The 20125-nt window shown below is 35.0% G+C and overlaps 1 protein-coding gene across 1 annotated transcript in view; it reads left to right on the top strand.

Moving 5' to 3' along the window:
- Positions 1-1797: 1797 nt before the first annotated feature.
- Positions 1798-20125, top strand: part of LOC104128952 (protocadherin-9) — a 141462-nt gene continuing 123134 nt past the window's right edge. The window contains exons 1-2 of the mRNA XM_009641810.1: positions 1798-1869; positions 4788-5004. Coding sequence (XP_009640105.1) covers positions 1798-1869; positions 4788-5004 — 289 coding nt within the window. The remainder of the gene's footprint in view (positions 1870-4787; positions 5005-20125) is intronic.

Below are 20125 nucleotides of genomic sequence, written 5' to 3'. Positions count from 1 at the left end.
CTTTGCATCCCACCCTTCAATTTTGTGGGGCCTCTGTGTGTCTCTAAGTGTCATACTCTCCAGTTATCCACTGTCAGAGCTGCAGGTGTGTTTCTCCAAGGAGAAACCTGAATAAGGGGCAGGGTCTTTATTTTTTAAGGCTATGTTCCACTGAGCTTAGCTCTGAGTTATAGGGTGTTACTTTTACTACTTCACAGGCAATCTGTACCCAAAGGTCCTCAGGATCTTTTAAAAAGTTGTTGCGAAAATGGGGCCTGTGGTTCCTTGGGAGCCTGAGAGTTATCAGGTTATTTTATGGTTATCAGGTCCATAGGGCCTTTCAAATGTAGATTTTAATGTTTCCTCTGGAAGGTTTGATAACAGGCAAATATAGCAGTCTGTGGTAAATTATGAGAATCGCTTCCTTAATTTGCATGTCTTCTCAGCTTGTCACAGTATCTCTAGCAGCTAATTCCTTCCTTGAGAGACACTACGATATTCAGGAATAGCCTATGGGTCAGGGTCTAAGTAAATCCAAATTCTTGGAGATTCACAAAGTTGTCATCACTAGTCCAGAACTTAGTACTAATTGACAGATAGTTACAGAGTACAGGATCTCATTGCATGAAGTTTGGATGCATCAGACAGTTCACAGGTTCAGTACTGATCTAAGATTAGTTATGATGTGATAGTCTTGAACTCCAGTCAAGATGTGGAAGTTTAGGAGCCATTTTAATATATCCATTAGATATCACCAGTATTCAGTAATAGGCATCTTCTTAAAATGGAACTTGACTGAAATCCATAAAAATTTATGATCTTGCACCTATTTATACCATGTAAAATTTGTTTCATTTTTTGTCCTGAAATTTATATGTTACCTATTTACTTACTAGTACATACTAAGTACACTTACTATTACTAGCATGGTTATATATTTAATTGCTTTAATTGCTTGCTTGTCTGTGTGATTTAACAATATTATACCATATCTTTTCAAATATAAGCTCCACATCTTTTCAAATATAAGCTATATCATTTACACTAGATATTACTTTAAAGCAAAATACAGTTTCCCATCAAGAACTAGTGTAATTCCTTACACACCCAGCTACTTTAATTAAATGCAGCTTTCTTCTATTCCATGCCTATATATTTATTTTCACTAAATACTATTTACTATACTAGTATTGTATCTATACACATACATTCACCCATACATATACCCATATACCACCAATGCAGCCTGAACCCCTTGACTGCACAGAAAGAGGAACAGACAGAGGGTGTACTCACTGGAGAGGCTCCCAAGACAGGGAAGACTGTAGGCTTGTGATGTCTTGCAACACAGGGCAGACAGCTCTTTCATCTGCAGATTTACAATAGCAGAATAGGGTCAGTGCCCTGGTAGCAGACAGCAGGGTGGAAACTCTGCCTGAGGAAGCATCAGGGTGAGAGACCCTCTTCTAAGGGGGATGGAGGCCCCATCTGCTGACCTGACTTGCTGTTTAGGGAGGTTTGCAGTGTGCCCAGTGCTCAGATGCAGGATGCCTTGCAGACACTCCTGAGGCTTATTCACTCATTGGACTATTCTCTGCTCCTCCTCATCCACACAGTGGTCTGGCACCAGCGGCGCTGTAAGGCTGTTGACTATATCAAGGGTGACTACATGGCTCTAAGGAGGGAGGGTGAAGGGCACATGGGACTTCATGGTGTCTCCTCAGTCCTGACAATGAAAAGCTTGGGAAGGAGCATGTAGGTGTTGTGGGACAGGGATTTTGCTTTTAGACAAATGGGCTCACATTTGGAGGATTGAGGATGTCTGGGAAGAGACAGGATCCACCTTACAAAGCTGGCAAAGGCATCTTTGCCACCAAGCTGGGCATTGTGGTGAGAACTTTAAACTAGGAATGACTGCAGATGGCGATTACAACCCACAGTCAAGTAAGGAAGTGGTGGGCAGGGGTGGACAGCAAAGGGTGTGAGGCAGTGGGTATAAGAGAGACCTCCGGAGTAATAAAACAGAGTGAAAGAGGGTCCACCTCAAGGATGTCTTATATACAGAAATGTACGCAGCCTGGGAAACAAGCAGGAGGAACTGTAGCTCTGTGTGTGGCCTCCGAAATATGACATTGTTCAAATTACTGACCTGTGGTGGGACAACTCATGCATCTAGAGTACAAGCTCTTCAGGGAAGACAGGTGGGCATGCTAGAGAGTTTTGTCAATGGTACTACTTATAGGAGGTAAAACTTCATGTTAGGATCCATCTGGGCATTGCACCAATGAGTTAAGTGGGAGTGAAGAGAAATTCTTATCTTATGTCCTCAGGCAGTTCCCTGGGCTCTTTCCTGATTAATAGTAGAAGTACAATTTAGATTGTATTAGCAATTTTGGCATACTTAGTAAACAGGGAATCCATATTTTCAAAAAAAAAAAAATCTCATTTCTAATGTAACCTGACACAGTAATAATGTGAAGAAATAAATGTAACTTCAATGTCAAGACAGTGGAAAGATCCTGTGAGTTTGGTCAATGTACTGAGAATAATAAACTTTACTGGACTAGTGAAAACTTAGCTTCTACTTGCAAGTATTCTTAAGTAATCTGAGAATAGTCATCTTGGAAAGAAACAACAGAGCCTGTTTATAAGATATGAAATACTGTCTTTGTTTAACATCTTTTTATATACTTAGAAGTCCATCTGTAGAAAGCACATGAAGGGAAATTACTACTTCCTTAAGTTTAAAAAAAAAAAAAAGAACAAAAGAAAATTGGTTGCTCACATCTAAAACCATAGCTTAGATAAAGACAAAATTTATCTTTCTTACATTTACTTAGTTATCTCTCAGAGGGAATTAATGTGTCTAAATTACTGACAACACAATACACAAACTATTACTGAAATATAAAAATATAGTACAAATGACGCAGACATTTTGCAGGTCACACTACTGCAAAAGGGCTTTATCGTTCTTGCATGATTCAGAACTAGGAGGAGTTCAACAAAGAGATTCCTTCTGAATTCTCCTGGAAGGGAAAGATCTTACTGAACATCTATGGGGAAAAGATATTCAAATTGTATATTGTAGATACAGGGTCTTAACACAGCAGTTCCAATCCCCCTCTATGCTTTCTCCTATTTCCACATTAGTGAAAGGAGCAGCAACTCTGAACTATTATAACGTGCTCTTTTAATGTGAATTATTTGTGCTCTCCATTCTTTTGTTTTGGTCCTCTCTTCTCCTTGCATTTGATATGATACGAAGCTCTGAATTAAATTGGTATAAAAGCAGTTTGCAGCTGAAGAATAGAAGGAAACTTTAAAAGGTCAAAAACTCACCATGAGAATACTGTGACTCTTCCCTTAGAATTTTCTCATATTTCTAGCAACACTCACATTTATAAACTTTTGATCTGCTTGTGCCGGGAAGACTTTGTGTTGTATTTGTAGTCCAACCTGTTTATCAGCACTGAATATCTTTATATCTTCAGAACTTTGTATTTTCAAAAAAGATCGTAAAAATTCTAATGAAACTCCACCCATCCCTCTACTTGTAAACCTGATGTGGGCTTCTATTCCTCAGGGCTTGTGTAAGCGGGTGTAGTTGCTGTTTCCTCCCTTCTGGCCCCCATACACATTTCCACCCTGTAGTGTCCAGAGATGCCAGTGGGGGTGATGTATGCCTGTGTCTCATTCTAACAGTGGGCTTGAAACACATCAGAATCCAAAGGTGGGCAGCACTCTCAGACCTCACATTTTAAACATAGGAAAGGCTGCATAGTGTCTTATAAAATGGATCTATTGGTGTTTGCTTTAGAAAGTGCTTTTTAGAACATCAGATACTTCTCTGTGTTTTTTCTAGCCTTGCAAACAGTAAGTCATTTCAAATGTATCATTAAATTATTTGAAATGTATCATTACTGCTTGAGTGTAGTTCAAATTGCAGGAGAATCCCCTAGCTTCTTACTGAAAATCCCGCCTATACTCAGTGTCCTCCAAAACGTGAAGGATCGACTCTCCCACTTCCTGGGATGCTCGCTGGTGCCAGGGTTCAGCATGTAGGCTTCTAGAGCAACAGTAATATCTGTCATTTTGAATGAATACAAATCTCTAACAATCTATGTTTGTACAGTCCCAGTGGAAACATGTGGTGTCAGCTGTGCTCGCAGTACTTTAAAGGCTTTATTAAGTCAGCTGGCAACACACCCTGTCTCCAGGCACTGAATTTTATGGCAAAGGAGCTGAAAGACTGAGCCCGTTTTTTTTTTTTTTTTTTCCCCCTTTCTTTTTTTCCTCCTTTCTCATGTCAACTAGCTTTCAAAACCACAGGAGGTGATTTTATAAAAGGCTTATGGGTGTGCTGCTATGTTGTTAATACCCACAATATAGTTTACAGGTGAGCGTTTATACCCACCCACACAGTCCTCCACATGCACACACACATACACACACTCAAGTACCTTTATGCAGTCTGATATAAACTCCATTCAAATTATTACTATTGAGTAAAAGAGAAACTGTACAGAATTTATAAATAATTACAAACCAGCTTACTTAGCTCACACAGCCATTTGAAAGGAGGCTATGCAAAACTGCATGAAGGCTCTGGGCTGTATATCACAGTAAAAATCCACAGATACTCTGTCCAGGGGCCTTTTAAGGACTGTACTTGCTGTTTGCTTTAATTTAGAGAAAATTGTTTAATTGGTAAATGTTAAAATATTAGTTTGCTTAAGTCATGTTTTGAGAATCAGTTGTTCAAAGACTGAACTTTTCAGTGACATTCAGAATCTTTTCTCTTGCAGCCATTTCGTAGAGTGACGTTTTCTGTTGTGAGTCAGCCTCAGGACCCGCATCAAGGGTCATTGCAGAGTTGCTATGACAGCGGTCTGGAGGAGTCAGAAACACCAAGCAGTAAGAGTTCATCAGGGCCAAGACTGGGTGCCCTTCCACTCCCAGAGGACAACTACGAAAGGACTACGCCGGATGGCAGTGTTGGTGAGGCAGAGCATATGGAAAATGGTAGGGGCAAACATGACATTCACACACATAATCTCACTAGCAAGTGATACTAAGTAGACTTTTGAAAGGTCAGTCCAAAAAAATAAATAATTATATTAAATAGTTAAAACTGTAATTATGTTATTTTAAAGTTTGTTAAAATGCAGATATACAAAATAATGGAACATAACACTACTAATAAAACCAGCACTTTCTTTTCTTTACATGATTTAAAAACCATACTGCAGAAACAGTTAAAACATTGAAAAAAAGTACCAGTAGAGGGTTGGGGAGATGGTAATTGAATTAAATACCATACTTTTCATTTTAGATAAAAGACCATAAAGGACATGTATTCTCTTTTCCTTCCATTTTTGGTTCAACACCCACTTAGGAAATTTCCCAGAATGTAGTACGTACAGCATTAGCAAAATATAGTAGGATTTAAAAACTTCACTCTATAGAATTCCCTTTTCCCAAAAAACATTATATAGACTGTTTCCAGAATAACACTGAGAATCAAGTCCATTCTTCATTATTTAGAAAAGAAGAACATTACTTTTCTTCACACTTTATTTTGTACGGTACTTTTAAAACTTCTCATTTAAATTCAGAGTCTATTTATGTAGAAGGGAAAAATGTTGAACCCTTATTAATTCTATAGTAATTCTCCACTTATTAAAAAATAAAGGTAATTTAAATCTCAGGTTTTGTTTTTCTTTCTATCTAAAACTATTTAGAATTTTAAAAACTCTTTTCAATTTCAAATGTATTTCCATAAAACCTGAATGTTTTACTGTTCTCCACTTATTGGCCTTCATCTAAAATTTTATGAAGTCAGACACTGACTTCATTGTCTTTTCATTTGCCCATAAACAGTAAAATAAATTATTGCATGTCAAAGTGTACAGATTTTTGATAACCAATTAAATAATGGGTTTGCTAATCCAGTTGGGATTGGTGGGTATATGCAAGAAGGGTGGTGCATTTTCTGTTATAGAATGATTGAATTAGTTTGGCTAAGTGCATGTTTCAGTTTTTCAGAGATGATAGCACTAGATAATTGTTCTCGAGCTTTTGTCTTTCCTGAGATAGACATGATAACCCAATAAAAGTATATTATTCTCCATGGTAAGATATTGCCAAATCTAGTATGTATGACTGAAGAATGCCTACAGCAATCTGCATATGCTTATAATGTATATCCCAACAGCAAATGACTAACTGACCAAAAAGGAAGATGGTGTTATCCATCTAAGAAGAAGATATATTAGGTTATGTATCTGTGTAAGTGTGTGTCTATATATTCACCTTGGTTGTTTATATGAATATATCTCTTTAGATTTCAGTTTTCTGGGTGTGTGGAAAGGGACAAAGTGATACTGGTATTACTAGAAAAATGTCAGAAAAAAGTTTCTAGACTTTGTATCTAAATTGGGATGTTTATTGTCTATTTTGTAGTGAGATTTTGTGGTTAAGATAATGAAACTAAAGAATTTGTTCATTCCCCTGGGCACTTAGCAGTGTAGTACATTGCTAGACATTAAATTCTGAGTTCAGAAAGTATGCTAACATGGAGTATGCCTGAAGCATACGGAGAAAACTGTAAAGACCTAACAATAAAATTTTTAATATATTTGGTAGCCAATGAAAATCATGGCACTTACTGAAGTGTAGTTGAAAAAGAAGAGTGCTTGAGCGGTGTCAAAAATTAAAGCAAACCAGTTTATTTAAGTTTTTGTGTTGATGTGAAAACTGGCATTGCATTCTAATAATTAAAGTATTTTAGACATTACTTTGATTTTTTGAAAGATGATATTTATGTTTGGTAGGATGAATTTGTTGGATTCAGTTTTAAAAATAGTATAGATAGAATGGATAGAAACACAGTGCTAGATAAATACCTTATTCCACGAATTCCATGAAAAAGTGAATGAAAAAAAGTTACCTCAAAAAAAAAATCACATGACAGGACTTGATATAGTAATCAGGAATTCCTTCTCCTTTTTAAATCCTTGAACTGAGACCTTTGAAAGGTGGGTGACGTTGTGATGAAAATTATACTCTACAGGCCTCTGGATTTTGCTGTCACATTTTAAAAACAAGATTTCAATAGTGGCATGTCATCTGCCTCCAGAAATTTTTGTTAACATTAATCTATAAATAATGACAGAACAGGATGGAATGTACTTTTGTTCCTTCATATATGTGATATCTGACATCTGAGTGAGAGTTTTCTGTGATCTGATTCTTAAGTCCATTTGTATTTTAACTATTTTAAGCACAATTGTATTGTTCAAATTCTGATAATGTAATCTTCAATATTAATGCATCATTCTGACAGAAATAGAATTGGAATTGAAATCTGTCAAGTGTTCATTTGTCACATTTAATTGGAATCTAGGTAATCTGTAGTGTTTAGCTCTGTTAGGTTTTAATCAGAATTTATACTGGATTTTCATGCAGATTTTCCATGGAAACAGCACTTTGGAAGCTATCTTAGTTATTAATTGTTATTACTTCAAATATTTACCATTTAATTTCAGTTGGTGTGAAACAATGTAGTTATAACTAATTGCTTTGGATTTCCTTTCATTTTAAAGCTTGAAATGATAATTTTCAACACAGCATGCTAAGCCCTCTGGTACCTTTGATACTTTTTTTTGCAAGCTAAGATGACTAAGGAAAACAAGTAATTTTTATAGTTAAGGCAGATGTAAGAAGGTTGAGTTCACAGTCAAAGTAAATAGGAGATTCAGCTTTCTGTTTGCTGATAAGAGGCCTCTTTCTATTTTCTTAGGCAAGGATAAAATACTGGAAAGAAAGAAAGAAGGGTAAGGGGGTTGGTTTTCTTAGAATATGCTGTACATTACCTACCAGCCTACATGACTGTCAGATGTAGATTGAAGTTTTGTTCTGATGATTAGCTGTGGTGTCAGATGCAGGAGAAAAAAAAAAAAAAAAACGGAAGAAAAAAAAGAAATGTTAGCAGATTGACTGTGAAAATTCAGTATGCAAAGATCTTGTTAATTAGTAAAATCTGCAGAACCAGAAGTAACTTCTGAGTTAATTTATCCCCTGCCCTTGGAGCTTTCCTTACAAGGAAATTCTGCTCATATGTGCAGCCTTCTCTAATTTTGCTGTTAGAATGGCACTGTCTTAACGTAAATTGCACAATAATTTTCTCAAGAACATTTTTATTACATTTGTATTTATATATCAAGGGTAAAGACATTACCATGGTAAATGAGTTTCCTGGTCTTTAGTCATAGCCTTCTGTTTTTGACAGTGCCTAATACCACATACCATGGAGGGAAGTTAAAAAAAACCCTGTGGCAGATACTTCCAGAATTACCTTTCCTCCTGACTCTAACAGTTAATAGTCAGCATGTGCTTTAAATTGTGATTTTCTAAATAATAATACTACTACTAATAAAAAAGAACCTAATTTATCACAAGTCATTAACCTGCTTCAAGTTACTGGCCTAAAGGATATGTTTCAACACTAAATTCCACTGGAGACTATCAAAATTGTTTTATTTGCTTTTTTCTTTTATTTAACAGTTTTAGTGACTGTTCCTTTTTATCTTTAGGAGAAAGAGCATGGAAGTATTCCATTCTACATTTTAAAGACTATGTTTTCTTATAATTTATCTTTCCTCTGAATTATGTATATTCCTAGGTTGTTCAGTCTTTAATTATCATATACCTGTTATTTTTTTCTTTCCATGAACTTTTATTTCTGCTAATAGAGGCAAGGATAGCTGGAGATGTATTCTCACCATTTCAGGAACGGATAATACAGCTTTTTCATATCAATTCTTATGTTATTAAATACACATATGATCTCTAAGCAGAGCTTTTCATTGTTCTGTTTCACGTCTATTCACCTGATTCTGTCAGGTCTCTCTCATGTTTCTTGCAGACTTCTTGGAAACATTTAATTATGTTCCTTTTTTTTCTTCGTATTTCTGTATACTTACTGTTTGTTATACATGTAGTGGCCTAATCAGTTCTATTTTTTGTTTAATTTAGCTAGACCTGCAGCACTTTAGATTTTGGCTTACATGTTACTCCCTGGAGATTTGTTTCCATGCAGTCATAATTAGACTGTTTGCCACACCTGAGACACCTGTGTTAAAGCTAGCTCAGGTATTTCTACATGGACATATCTTTGCTCTGCAGCACAGTATTTTAAGTTAGCTCATATTTCAGTATCGAATATGTACGGGTTGGAGAACAGCAGTCATCTCTGTGAAAGAAGGAAAAAAAGGGAATGGTTTACAGCTTCGATTTTTACAGGGAGAAATGGAGTAAAGAAAGACAAAGTGACATGTCTGAAGTCACAGAGGAAGTAAGGGGCAGAGCTTGAAAAGTAGCTCAGAATTTTTGTGATTCAGTTACTTGACTCCCACAAAGAAATCAGTAGATAAATTACACCCTGGCTGACACATGGAGAACTAAAAGGCGAGGAAGAGAAGTGCATTATCTCAGTTCATATAGTCTGATAATACGCTATGTTATCAATGACAAGTTCAGATTTAGACCATAAGTGTCAAAGTTCCACTGTCAATACAGAGAAGGGTTTCATGGTATGTGAGAAGATGACTTGAAAATGTGAGAGGAATTTTGACAATTAATAAATGTAATTCGTTTTATCTATAAGAGCATTCTCTCACTTCTGTTGTAAAATAGAATATTAATCTGTTCTCTGGACTAAAGTGTTAATAAAGTGAAAAAAAGAATCCATTACTTTACAGAATCCATGTTTACAGAATCCGTTTCCCTTTAGCTTTTTGCAGTGCAAATAACACAGGGTAATGTTCTTGAAGGCCTAAACCTCCTTGTTGTAAACATTGCAAACCGTACATTCTTTGACTTATTCCATAGAAATGCTGTACTTTTGCAGTTCCCATTTTTTTCAGATGCTCTGTTCTCGTGAGTTCAGGTCCTAAAATTGCATGTGAATTATTTTGGTTTTAAAACTATGTCCTGAAAATGTTAATATGAGTAGTCCATCTGAGAGGTTGAGTCAGTAAAGGTTTTCAATGTAGTGACGACATGCTAGTGATTTCTTTTTTGGTTTGTTCCTTCTTTCAGTGCTGTTAGATCTGCATTTACTTAAATGTTACCCTGCATGCATGAACCCAAAATACCAGGAAAATGCTGCACAAATTATTATACAATACATATACATAAGAATTCTTATCCTTGTTTCTGATAAATCCTAAGCTATAATTAGCTACACAATGAACTCTGGATTCTGTAAACCTAGCAACATATATGGGTAATGTTTTGGAACACATACATATTCACTGATGGATTATGTCTTCAACCAGTTTGTTTTGAGACTGGAGTAGTCTGATAAGATCTGTAAAAAGACATTTTATAAGAAGAAAAAAAGCCTGAACAGTTCCTAAGAAAGAAGACACACTGTTCAGGGATCCCTGTTATACTAGTATAGTTTTATGTAAGGCAGTGAACCTGGCTGGAAAGAGCAGTGGTTGTTTTCCTCCTTGAATTTTTTTCCTTTTTAATCTTTTACCACATTCCTCTAGATGACCTTACCCCATATGTCTCTGAGTTTCTTCAGCAGAGGAATATTTAACTCACATGCACAGTAATACTTGAAGTTTTGAAACTATATGATATTTGTTCTTTAAGATTTGTTTGCATTTTTAAGTATTATATCTGTATACTTCCAAGAGAAATGAGGAAAGCATATTTTGATTGTTACAAATTCCTAGTGCTGATATATATTTTTACATATATTTTTAATTTATTGGGTTAGTAACATACTACAGCAGGATGGACAATTATTTTAGGTTGTGCATTTTATGTCATCGCACTAAGGCTTACCTACTATTCTATGCTTACATTTCACTTGAAATGCATAATGCAAAGTAAAGGACCAAATACAGGCCAAGTGTGAGCAGAAATAACTCTCAGTAAGCTGCCAGAATAGTATATTGTTTATGTCCTCTCTCCTCTTTTTATTTTCCATGACCATCCAGAGAAATACCAGCAACTTCTGTATGCTATCTATTCATGAAGTATACCTGAGTATCACTGTGAGTTGTTTTCAGCTTGATCTGGATTTTGGCTACTCAGAGAATTTGTGCTTGGATCTGCTGGAATCAAAGAAGGAACACATACTTCTGTATTGGAAATCCACCCCTATGCATTGATAGCAAAGCTAAACAAATTATTCAGCAGTTTTCTGATTTTCTGAGTGCCATTGTTATTTCTCTTGCTGTTCTCTGTCTGTTGCTTTCCCATTGTATTTGCTCTAGTTCCCTTTCTGCTTCATAGAAAAGAATAGCATGTGGCTCCTTGTTTTTAAGCTACATTACAAGGTTGCTTCCTCCATTCCTGATTTCTGTATCCTGCTCTTAAAAAGAAAATACATACAGCAATAACAGTTTGCCACTCTTAAAAGCAGCATATTGATATCTGACAACTTGAACTGCCATTTTCTAAAACTTAGATTTCTTTTATTACCTGTAAAAAAGGAAGTCCATATTTACCTTCCATCCATTTTTAATCAATAATTTGAAAATGGAGGAAGAATTTGGTTTCTTAAAGAACCATTCCTGCAGTTATATCGGTTGGGAAGAAGCAGTAAGGGAAGGGTTTCTATGTGCATGGGGGTGTGCACACATGTACACATCTTAGTGAGTCAGTTCTTACTGCAAATACTCATGAGATCTAGGCAGTTGCAGTTACATAACCTGCCTCGTCTATGAATTTCAAATCAATTCACTGAGGTGGATATGAAAGAACTTACTAAACTGAGCAGTGGAGAGCTAAATCATCAGAAAGTGAAGTGGTATGTCCCGTGTCATGCTATTATACGATCTTTCATCTGGTAATTGATCCAAACACTGCACACCCCTCAAAAAGTAATAATTTGGACACCAACTTCCAGTTTGCAGTCAAGTTGATGAGGGTTTTACTATTGATTGAGTGGAGTTAGGCTTTTGTCCAAGTCCTCCATGCCAGATGCTAGCTCAGGCTGCCTCCCACTGATGCAGACTGCAGAACTCCCTTTGATACTGTCAGAGTCCTGAATGTAGACGGAGGATGAAATGCATTCCAAAATTTACAGACTCAAGGAAGAAGAGACATCTGGTTTATGAATGGAATATTTAGCAATCTTTGCATCCACGGCAGCCTCTTTTCTGGAAAATATCTAATGCAGATAGTCAACGGAAATTTATTTTTCCTCAGTTCAGAGGAGGCCTCTCAGCACGATGTTTTTTTCCCAGTTCTCTAGTTGTATTTAATGACAGTTTCTTCAGTCTCCTGGACAACATTAGATCTTTCTGTCCATTCTAATCTTCAAGTATAATGAAGATCCAAAAAAAGTCCTTTATAGGGGTATTTGTTCTCCATTTCAGTGAAAAATACATTTTGTTCTCTACTGCTGGTTCCCAACTACTGTTCTATTTATTTATTTATTTATTATTCATTGCTGCAAATGTCAATATTTTATTATATACTATCATTATAAAATACATAACCTTACTACTTTTGTCCTCCTCATGCCAGTTTGATGCTTTGGGTTTGATGTTTTAAAAGCTGGGGTAGTTTTTCCTATATGCAAAAAAAGACTGATGAAATTAAGAGAAGAAACTGTGTTTTCAAAATGGTGTACTTGGACTAAAAGGACGAGAGCATGTCTAATTGACCACACAGTTGAACCCAAAGGAATCATAACATTCACAAAGATGTTTTTAAAAATCTGCAAAAACATTCACTTCTCAAGTGTATTAAACTGGTGTGTGCCCAACTCTGTCATGAACAAAAATTTAAATATTAACTACCCTTGTTATAATAAGACTTTGAGAAAAAGTGGAGTGCAAGTATGCAATAGATAGGTATTACGCCAAGTTATTGATATATACACTAGTTTCATAAGTTGTTGCATTTTCACATCTAAGTAAAGTCACTTCTTACAGTCTTGTCTTGTTTCTTTTTAAAATAATGTAATTTGTAATACAGCTTTATAAAATGTAAAGTTCATTGTGACAAAACATAGATGAACATATAAAAAAGATAAAACCACTCAATCTTGAATTTGTTTTTACATCCAAAACTGCAATTTTACATTTTTTCAGCCTGTAGCTTATCTAAACAACTCAAAAAATTTTCCGGAAGGCAGTATTTTTTTTACCTGCTGATGTGTGAATTCAGAGTTAGAACAGCAAGTCTACTTATCTAGTTGCTACATAACTTAATTCTTCAAGTCTAATCATAATCTGGAAAGGTGCTGGCAGCATTCCTGTGGCCCAACTTTCCACAGAACTGTTAATTAATCCCATGTATGGGAAACCCAACCAATGCATAGGGCCAGACCAAAGATCATCTGGTGGCCAAAATAAGGTGCTCAGGGAAAAATATATCAGGACAGATAAATTGATTCATCTTTCAAGTGTTCTCCTATATATAAACAGTTTGCGACTCAGATTCCTTGAGCCACATACAGTTAATTTAATAACCTTTATGGATTTATATACACAAATTTGTCCACTTTCTGCTAAGAGTGCATGGAACTATTAATATCTCTTATTCATAATGAGGGTTTTTAAGTGATTGCGTATCCTATTAGTCTTGGATTGGACAAAGGAAAAATAAACTTGCTAGCCTGGTAGGGACTAGCAGATATGAATTTTCTAATGAGAATATTTTGCTTTGAACCCATAATGATCTTTGCTGTTGTCTATAGAAGTACTTTTTTTCTGTTATTATTTCATTTCCTGAGAATAGCAAGTAATTTATACAGGAAAACAGAAATAAATAAGGTCTGAAAAACAAAGACTGAAAGGAAGTGTGTGCATTTCTTATGTATTTTAGCAAACATTAATGTCAGGTTGGTATGCCAAAATCTACAGAATGGTATTTAAAGGAATTAGAAGCCCCAGTATAATATGTGACATCTGGAGTTCTGAAAGTTCTATTTTATAGGAGGTAATTGCTTTTCAGAGAAAAGTAACAATTTCTTTAACAACCAGAGGATTTCAGGGCCAGCATAATATAAATTCAGGCATTTAAGTATTTCTGAATATTACTATAGTATCACCTATACGTGCTTTTTTGCCTCAGCAGCAACATAGCATTCAATGTGAATATCAGATGGTTGAATATCTAAAAAAAATAATCATGGCAATTGCTAGAACAAGACAAATATTAGGATTTTTAAGAAATTATACCAATTTATAAGTACAGTAATTTAAAGTAAAATTCCAGAGGAGGTTGACCTGTTTTGGGCAAGGAACAATTACAACAAAAACCCCACCACCAACAACAAAAAATAATTTTAGGTTCCAACATAATTTTCATGCACAGATAAAAGCAAAAGCAAACTCAACATTTATTATGTGAGAAAATATATTTTAGTAATCTGCCTTTTATAAGGGTGGTTTTTGTCTTTTTTTTTTTACTTTAAACTAGAGTATTTAATTCTAATAATACTAATTTCAAACCTTATATGACAGTTAACTTGGAACATGCTATTGGAAATATATTTGCATCAATGATTGATCCATTCATGCTTAAAAGAGCTGTCCGTTCTCCTGCTGTTTTTAAGAATTATGGAAAGGACAAGGACATGTCTCAGTAAATATAATTTTAAAAGATATTTTTTGATACATGATTCATATCTGTGCTTCTTTCTACCATATAAAATAATTGAAATAACAAATGAGTGTAAATTTCTGTTTGGATGATAGAAAAAGTAAAATGTAAAGACAGTGAATGAAGAACGGTATAGATGGAGTTAATTTATTTTGATGGTTGCGTGCTCTCTTCCAACCAAACAAGTGTGCCCATACCAGGTTTCCCAACTTGCTTGTCTTAACCTGTTTTTTGCTATATCTAAGGAACAAATCAACCCTGAAGAGCCCTGCAGGGGCACTTGTTCTTTTACTAAGCAATCTGCCTTATTTCATCAACAAGGGAAGTAAAATCAAAGTGTATCGTATCTAAAATTGCATGTAAACAAGCCATAGGACAAGCTTGTGCCAAAGTGGGTTTTTTCCTATGGTATTATGGCAGATTTGTTTTCTTGATCCAAGGACTTTTCTGTCTTTTTTTCTGAGATTGCAACAGTGCTATAAAGACCAGTAGTGTCGATAGAGGAAATCTTAGGCTTTTCGAATTAAATCTCAGGAAACTGAAAAGTGTGTGGTACTTGTGTCCTGCTGTCCTATTATCTTTAAACTGTTTCAGCTGCACTGTAGATTGTTTTCCTATGTAGGGTTAGTATGCTCACGATTAATTCATATCATCTTTGAAGAAGAGAATCTGTGTCCCTTTTGGGGGCAGTGCAATGACATTTACATTATCATGAGATGTTAAAGTAACATTTATCACTGCAATTTGACATTGCATGCTTTTATTACAAAAAGAAGGCAAAGAGATCTGATGTAATTTTGCATTCCACTGGTGTTAGCTAATAACAGAAACTTTTATTCTCTAAGTGGATAATAGAAACCTTTTTGTTTTCTTTAACAGGATATTTGGGAAATAAACTTAAATACGTATTCTATGTTATTTTATTAATATCTTTCAATGTTTAATTCCATTAGCAGTGGCCATCATTCCCTGCTGCTGAATTACATAATTTGTGCTAGCATTCTTTTCATATTCTGCCATGCGTTGCAGTAATAATACAGGGATTATTGTAATATGGCAGTAGATTCGACAGTTCCAGAATGTGTTTGTTTCTTCTGTCTCATTCACAGATGCAGTTCAAGAACATAAGAAAGTAATCCAATAGTTAACTTCAGTTGTTTTCTAGGTTTATAGTGATTTTCAGGGGTGGGGGGGTTAAGTGGTCGAAAGAGGGATAACTATGAGTGACATCGCATATGTTGATTTTTAAAATGCAAGTAATCTAAGTATTTTAGTTGGCTTGAGGATGTCTGATTCAATTCCCCACAGCATGATTAAGGTACTGTATTTAATGCAGTTTCATTATTCAGTTAAAATTTTTTTGGGGAAAAAAAAGTGTGCAAAGATAGTTAAAATGAAATCTTCTGCTTAAAAATGTGTACCAAAAGTTTTTATGCTTACTGAAAAGTTGTAATAGCATGTTGATAGAGATTTTGTAGTGCCATGTAAAGCATATAAGAAAATATTTAAGCTGTCCTGGAGGACTGAAAAAATGGTGTTCAATCTATTTGACAATATGCAAGGAACCTGCACAGTGTAACTCACAAGTCATATGAAACCTGCACATATGATGCACATCCTTCTCGAGATCCTGTTTCCAGCATGTTGGTGTACAGAAGTACAATGAACTGGCAGAGGAAAGAAACAGCATGGGCGTTGGTTCTTCTCTTAGCATGCTCTGGCCAGTACTCTCAGATTTTGTCCATTAGCATAAGCCTGAGGAAACCTGAAAGGAAAACAGGATTTAATAATTTTGACACGATATGTTATCTTTTTTTTTTTTTTAGAATTGAGTGTAAAATAATCTATTCTGCTCATGGTTCTCTACCTGGATGACACCAAAGGTGGAGGGGAAAAAGTAATAGGGGGAAAAAAAAAATATAATTTTAATCTGTACCAAAATGTCTTTGTGTCTTTTTTTATGTGAGGGTCTCAACAACAGTGTGCAAAGGGCACGAGTAGAATTGATTTTTCCCACCCTTTGTTTCCACCTATGCTGGAAATGGCCATATCTGCAGAATTAAACTTTGGGAAATAACAATGGCATAAGAAGCTGGCTCATGGACAGACCCTGATGAAGCAAAGCAGTCTGAGAGTTGAAGAGGAATACATACTATGTTTTATAAATGGCAATACAGAGGACAGGCCACAGTGCACCATTCTTAACAAAGGATGTTCCTTAGAGGCATCGCTCACTTGCCAGGAGCACAGATATGGAAACTTGAGACACAGTCAGATCTAATCTCGCAAATAGTAATGGGAGAATACAGAAAAACTCAAGATGCCCCCAAAGGTTCAGATAAGTGAATATTTTTCTCTTGCTTTTCTCTTCAAAAGGAAACAATTGCCTTTAGCTTCTACCAGGTAGAGTCCCACATGCTATTGCTCATGCTATGAATTTTAAGTGGAAAAACTTTTCAAAAATATATTGTCCTGAAGTTTCTTGTTAAATGCTATATTAACTGGGGAACTTAAGGAAGTTATAAAACTAAAATATTTTCTCTAACACAGTTCTTTCCTATCTGGTACTGTTCTTTTTCCTGCCACGTGCAACTGACTTTTAGAAGGTGCTTTTTCAGAAGGGCCTAAGTAAACAAACTGTACTGACAAGACAAATTTGTTTATTACTGTGAAGATAAATAGTGAAAGAATTAAATAAAGCCCAGGTCAGTAGTGATAGAAAGTCATTACTCTAAGGTGGCAGTTAAGTGGCTTGTGTAAAATGAGTTAGCACTTGGAGAATGTTGCCTACTGGAGAGGTGCTTATGCCCCCAAAAGCATTAACTAGCATCCTGGTTGAGAATTCAGCTAAAGAAAGAGGATCTGATACAAAGCCCATTAGTCTTTGAATGGCAATGGCTGCCAAATGTTACTGTCTTGGCTGGCTTTATATCATGGACAGGGCATTCTGTCTACTCACAAGCTGGCACATCCCATCAGTTCTAGGTTTCTGTGGGAATAGAAAATCCATTTAGGATTGATTTTCAACAACTGATTAAAATAGTTTTACTAAACAGAATAATAGTGAAGGAGACAAGTCAGGGCATAAGTTTCAAAGCAGAATTGGTTCCTATATTTCCTAGAATTTGTATTAACCTAATTTTAAATGTTCTTAAGTGAAGGGACTCCCTCCCATTCAAATCACACCAATGTAAAGAGGTTTTGTAATGCTACTACAGTTAAAATATGTATTAAATAAGCTAAGCCATACATGCATTTCCTGTTGACTTTAGGAGTGAATTGGCAGTGCTTAATTCAGACGGAGTTGCTCTGACCCTTTCCAAGCCTTGCTGGATTTTTTTTTCCCCAAGAGGTTCTTTGTTGTTAACAGGCATATCTAGTGTCTGGGGTGAGGGGGGGTGGGGGGGGGAGAAGTTTACAAAGCTTCCAATACTGCAGCAGCATTCCTGAAAGGCCTTTCCTTTGTTAAGTTTAACACTAAACTTCCATGCAATACAGTAGTTTTCAGAAGAATTTGGAGAAGTGTTTATATTTTAGGTACTTAGAAAAAAAATAATCTGTTGAAAAAGAACTTAATTTTAGTGTAATATATATGAGTACTATTGCTAGTAATATAATGCAGGCTATTTTGCTGAATGTTTTAGCAGGCTTAAGGAATAATTACCCTTTTGTTATGCATGAAGAAATAGCTAACACTGTAATTAAGACAATGTTAAATCATCCTTGTAGGTGCTTTAAAAATATTTTTTTAAGCTTTCTGATAAAAGTGGCAGTCTATTCTCTGACAGTGTTGGAGTCCAAAGCAAGAAGCAGTGCCATTAGTGAAGATGCGTACTAGTGAAGATGCCTCTTAGTGCTTCAGAAAAGTACACCTATGTTTCAGTCTGGGTTTTCAATAAGTTTAAAGATCCTATGTTTTCTGCGTACCTTTCAGAAAAATATTAGCCAACATAGCTGTAGCTTTTTAATTTTTATAATTGTCATAAGAAATAAAGAAACTTGCAGCAGATAATTATATGACAACAGTATAATCACTAATGTGAAAATGACTTCAACAAAAGTAACTTTCCAGAATTAATTATAATAAATGAGATTCTTTAGCTGGAATGAATGAAAAGGGCATTTTATATTTATACTAGGATTATACGTAACATTTTTCTACATTTTAAAGTGTCATAAATCTAGCATTTAAAATTATTTATGTTACATTCAATTAAAGGTTAAGTTCAGCTAGCTAAGAATAATCATAATCTAAAGAAGAAAAAAATTTGCATTAAATGCTTCATTATGCAATTTTTAAAAGAAAATGGATTTTAACGATTTCAAGCACCTAGATACTTTGGTGCACACTGCAGTGTTTTTCTGTCTATCTATACTGTTGAATTAGAATAGTCTGTTTTCCCCAAGTGATAGATAGGGTTCCAATTCAGAAGAAAATACATATTTCCTTTCCTAGTGCATCATTACTATGAACCTCTTTATCATTTTTTAGTTATTTATGGAAGTGCTCATAGGATCACAGCCTGGTGAAAGAATTAAAACTGTTTTCATATAGATGAGAACTCACTTACAGTTCTACATTTGTATTTTTTTAAAATACTAGCTTACAAGGTTTTCCTGTACTCAAGGTAGTATTTTTTAATCCTTCAGTAGAAAGTGTAAATAAATAAATAAATAAATGAAAAAAAAGAGAAAAAATTACTTCCTTTACAAGAAACTGGAATTCTTAGGAGATATCAGCATTCTAAAATTGGGGGTGGGGGTGGTTGGTTGATTGTTTGGTTGTTTTTTTTCTGGAAAAAGATTACAGAAATTTTGTTTTTGTCAAACCTGATTTAAATAATTCATTTATACAGAATTGAATTCTATGTATGAAACAGATTATTCATCCTTGATATTCCAGGCAATAATAATTTACAGTATTTTTTTTTTTTTTAATAATCTTACCTTGTTTGGTTATTCATCCTGTTGAGGTCTTAAGACTTTTCAATCCTTTCTTTTTTTCCACTCTTACATTATTTCACTATTAATGCGGGTTCTTTGTTTGACAAATGACATAATCTTGGGAGTTAAATTTTTAAGTATTATTTGTATTGTTTTCCTTTATTTTAACATTATGTGAAAAAATGAAGGGGAAATCCAATTAATTTATAATACATCTTTCTTCTCTGGAAAACTAATGTTTTAATTTCTAGTTACATTTGGTAGCTGTGTAGGTTTGGAAATCCTATGGGCTTTTTTATCCTTGTTCTATAAAGATTTTGTAGTCAATAGTTGATTATACTAATGATCAAGGAAATGATTTGACTTCAAGTATAATAAATGGCGAAATACTTCTGTCTCTTGTGAGTATTACCATCACCTCGTGATGATAATATATCATGTAGCTTATTAGCCTTGCAGGGGTACAAAAATAAAACAGCAGGACATACTGCAGGAGAAATATTTATATCACTGCATGGTGATTTCCTGGTTTATAGTAAAATATCATGTAAACTACTAATCT

This window comes from Egretta garzetta, unplaced genomic scaffold (genome assembly GCF_000687185.1).
Source record: "Egretta garzetta isolate BGI_Z169 unplaced genomic scaffold, ASM68718v1 scaffold47, whole genome shotgun sequence".
Classification (NCBI taxonomy): domain Eukaryota; kingdom Metazoa; phylum Chordata; class Aves; order Pelecaniformes; family Ardeidae; genus Egretta; species Egretta garzetta.
The sequence above is the reverse complement of the archived record's forward strand: the minus strand, read 5'-3'. Positions and strand labels throughout refer to the sequence as shown.